The sequence below is a fragment of the Myotis davidii genome, unplaced genomic scaffold, assembly GCF_000327345.1.
Source record: "Myotis davidii unplaced genomic scaffold, ASM32734v1 scaffold93, whole genome shotgun sequence".
NCBI classification, from domain to species: Eukaryota; Metazoa; Chordata; class Mammalia; order Chiroptera; family Vespertilionidae; genus Myotis; species Myotis davidii.
This window is the reverse complement of record NW_006292095.1, coordinates 10,535,178-10,539,619: the sequence shown is the minus strand read 5'-3', so window position 1 is coordinate 10,539,619 and position 4,442 is coordinate 10,535,178. Positions and strand designations below refer to the sequence as shown.

At 37.6% G+C, this 4,442-nt stretch overlaps 1 protein-coding gene across 1 annotated transcript in view; it reads right to left on the bottom strand.

The window, feature by feature from the left end:
• PPP2CB (protein phosphatase 2, catalytic subunit, beta isozyme) overlaps window positions 1-2,034 on the bottom strand; it is a 10,931-nt gene extending 8,897 nt beyond the window's left edge. The window contains exons 1-2 of the mRNA XM_006765613.2: window positions 1,801-2,034; window positions 47-220 (exon numbers count right to left, since the gene is read on the bottom strand). Coding sequence (XP_006765676.1) covers window positions 47-220; window positions 1,801-1,917 — 291 coding nt within the window. The 5' untranslated portion in view covers window positions 1,918-2,034. The remainder of the gene's footprint in view (window positions 1-46; window positions 221-1,800) is intronic.
• Between the last annotated feature and the right edge of the window lie 2,408 nt (window positions 2,035-4,442).

Sequence of the window (4,442 nt, the reverse complement as noted above, 5' to 3'; positions counted from 1 at the left end):
CAACCTTCTACCTCCCACCCCCCCATGTAAGCGCACACATACACACCTGTCCATCTACTAAAGCTGTAAGTGGAAGATAATCAAACAGATCTGTAAAATACTTCCAAACATTGGCATTTCCATACTTTCGCAGGCACTCATCATAAAAGCCATACACTTGGGTAATTTGCCGGCTTTCGTGGTTTCCTCTTAATATTGTAATGCGTTCTGGATACCGCACCTGGAGAAGAAGCAAACAAAACAAAACAAAAAACCCATGGTACAAATCATATTTTTATTAGTGTCATGTTAAATATATTAACCCCTGACCTACTTCTTTAAATGGCTCTTTTGTCTGCTAGTAAATTAAATGTTAAATCCTTTTCAGAGTAAAAAATGTTCTCACTCATGACCAGGTCCTATTGATTAAATTATGATGAAATATTTCAGATAGCTGTTCTTCATTACTATTTATACCACTCTCACTGGAATCCTTATTAACTGATACCTATATCACTATAATAAACTTGTATCTGATTCTGTCCTAAATACCTTCATCTTTATTACTAGTTTCCTAAGTCTTCCCAGAACAATGTAACTTCTTACTGCTAAATGGATAATGAAGAGCAGAGATTGGGACCTGAGACAAACTCCTCTATAGACTAATTTCCATTTCCCACGAGAAGATTGTATTTGCCAACAAAAACAGGCCTTTACCAAATCTAGGCAAGATTTCAAATGTATTAATAGTCTTTTCCATAACAAAATATAGAGACAGACCTTATAGTATACTAGTTAGGAATATGTCTGATAAATTATGAAAAGCATCGGATTCTGTAAACCAAATTAACCAAAAGCTGCAAATATGTACTTCCATTCATACATATTTTCTAAGCATCCATCATATATGTCCAGCATTAACTCAGTGCTAAAGTTAGGTGAGGATGCCACAAGTATAATACATGACTTCTGCTCCTCAAAACGTCACTAAAGAGGATGTGAACTAAATAACACAAGGCAATAAACGGCTATGCAACATAAATAAGGGGTGGGGGAGTAGGTTTCATGGTCATTTAGAGGAAAGGAGTGAGGCGAAAATGGTTGAAGACTTCATGGAAGAAGAACTTGAGTTGAGTCTTGACAGGAGGGGTGAGAAATCAGAGTAATTCTGTGAAGAAACTGGATAAGGAAATAAATGGAGACAGACTGAACACTGAAATTCTTTGATTTGACACAAAATGTTTATGCTACCAACTACCGGCAGGCAAATTCAAGCTATACAATAGAGGGCCGGGCAAAGCGTTTGAGCTTGAGTGTACAGGCAACGTGGAATCACTAAAGAATTTGCAAGTGACAAGACGAAACTGTTAAATAAAAGAGCTTTAATCTGGCAGCATATGCAAGGGCAAGGAAAATTTGGAGGGGTCAGATGTTGGGGGCAGAAATATTAGTTACTATTATTTCTATTGCAATAATTACAGTGTGAAGTGATAAAGATACAAATTGGATGGAGACAGTAAAAACAGAAAGACACGGGGAAACAGATATAGACCTGTTAATGGACTAAACATGAGGGATAAGTGATTAAGTAAAAAATGATTCCAAGACTTCAGCTATGGATTCCCCAAGAGAATGATATACCGGAAGTAGGCAGGAGAGGTCTAATGTAGTATTCTCATCTCTTTTAAAAGATGTAAAATCAACTATTATTTAAGGGGTTATAAACTGAATGGATTACACAGAACAGATGATACACAATATTGACATTTTTGCCTTTTGTTGGTTTAAAGCTTGAAAAAAATTAAACTTCATTAATCATACCTTTAATGCCACAAGAAGAGTCACAGTCTCCACTGAATAGTAACCTCTGTCTACATAGTCGCCCATGAACAGATAGTTTGTATCTGGTGATTTCCCTCCAATTCTAAAGAGTTCCATAAGATCATGGAACTGACCGTGCACATCTCCACAGACAGTGACAGGACAACGGACCTCTTGCACATTTGATTCCTTTGTTAAAATCTCCTTAGCCTGTTAGGAAAAAGGAATCAACAATTAAAAAAAATTCTATCACAAACTTAAAAGCATCATTTCTTATTTATTAAGAGAAAATCTGGGGGGGGGGGGGGTGGTGACCTGAAATGTGCCTTATGAAATCATAAAACTAGTATCACAATGAGATACTACTTTACACCTACTAGGATGGCTAAATTAACAGGATGGATACGAGCAAGTGTTTGTGAGGGAGGATGTGGAGAAACTGGAACTCCACACACTGTTGGTGGGGATGTAAAATGGTGCAGCTGCTGTGGAAAACAGTCTGGCAGATCTTCAATAAGTTAACAATAGACTTACTCTATGACCCAGCAACTCTACTCTTATATATATATACTTAAGAAATATGAAAACTTATGTTTACACATGTTCTCAGTGACATCATTCACAATAACCAAAACATAGAAAACACTCAAATACCCATTAATTTATGAAAATATAAATAAAATGTGGTATTTTATGTTCAATGGAGTATTATTCAGCCAGTAATAAAAAGAAATGAAGTACTGATACATGCTACTGATGTGGAAAACATTACACAGTAGTCTCCCACTACCCACAGGGATTAAGTTCCAAGACCCCAGTGGATGCTGGAAACCGAGAGTACCAAACCCATACTATGTTTTTTCCCTATATCTACATACCTATGATAAAGTTTAATTTATAGACACAGTAAGAGATTAACAACAATAACCAAAAATAAAGTAAAACAATTATAACAATATACTGTAATAACAAGTTATGTGAATGCGGTTACTCATTTCGGGGACCCTTGCTGGAGTCTTCTCATAGGCTCAATGCTTTCTGGCACAACGCATTGCCATCATTCAGAACACGTTTTCCTTTTTAAAGATTCCCATTTTATTTTTATTTAAAAAATATTTTTATTGATTTCAGAATGGAAGGAAGAGGGAGAGAGAGAAACATCAATGATGAGAAATAATCATTGATGGGCTGCCTCCTGCACGCCCCCTACTGGGGATTGAGCCCACAACCTGGGCATGTGCCCTGGCCCAGAATGAAACCGTGATCTCCTGACCTGATTCATAGGTCCACACTCAACCACCGAGCCATGCCAGCAGGGCCGGGCCGGAACATGTTTTCTGTTCATGTCTTACACACACATATTTAATTTAATGCCTTTTCCATCTTAACTAAGCACTCATCACACACTATGGCTGTAACTTTTGCAGTTTGAGGTGGGACACCAAAACTAGCATGGCCTTCTTTTTCTTTTTCCTTTTTATAATTCCACGAATAGAAGATTCATTCTTTTTTTAAAAAAAATTTTTTTTTTTTAAACTGACTTCAAAGAGGGAGGGAGAGGGAGAGAGAGATAGAAACATCAATGATGAGAGAGAATCACTGACTGGCTGCCTCCTGCATGCCCCCTACTGGGGATCAAGCCCGCAACCTGGGCATGTGCCCTTGACCGGAATCAAACCCGGGACTCTTCAGTCCGCAGGCCGACGCTCTATCCACTGAGCCAAACCGGCCAGGGCAGAAGATTCATTCTTACCTCAGACCTTTGTAATCTTGGTATATCATTATTTGTTCTGTGCTTTATTGAGCACTTGATGGCTTCTCATTGGCATATATGAATTGCTAGCATCACTACTCTTGTGCTTTGGGTCCATTAAGTAAAATACTGGTAAGGGTAACTTGAACACAAGCACTGTGATACTCCAACAGTCAATCTGATAACCAAGACGGCTATAAAAGTGACTAATTTGAGGGGCGGGTGTACAGCATGGAAACGCTAGGCATAGGGAAGAGTCACATCCCAAAGGGACAGAGCAGGACAGTGAGAGATTTCACCATGCCCCTCAGAACATCGTACAATTTAAAACTTATGAATTATTTACGTTTGGAATTTTTCATTTAATATTTTCGGACTGTGGTTGATCTCAGGTAACTGAAACTGCGGAAAGTGAAACAGTGGATAAGGGGGTACTACTGTATTAAGTGAAAGAAAGTAGTCGCTAATTGTCATATATTACATGGCTCATTTTACATTTAAATGTCCACAATAAACAAATCTACAGAGACAGAAAGTAAATTGATTAGTGGCTGCCTAAGGCTGGGAAATCTGGGGGAGGGGTAATGGCTGAGGGGTGTAGGGTTTCTTCTGGAGGATAATGAAAATGTTCTAAAATTGTGGTGATGAATCCATATCTGTGAATGCACTTAAAGGCACTGAACTGTCCACTCTAAAAGGGTGAATTGTATGGTATAGGAATTATCTTAATAAAACTGTTCTTTAAAAAGATAATCACATTTACTGGTTAAAATAGGTTAATAAAAAGTCACAAATTACTCAAATTATTTTATAAGGAAACACATTCTCCCACCAATTCATAAGCTAACCTCAACTTCTTTATTCCAACTATTTTATATTTAACTAGAGG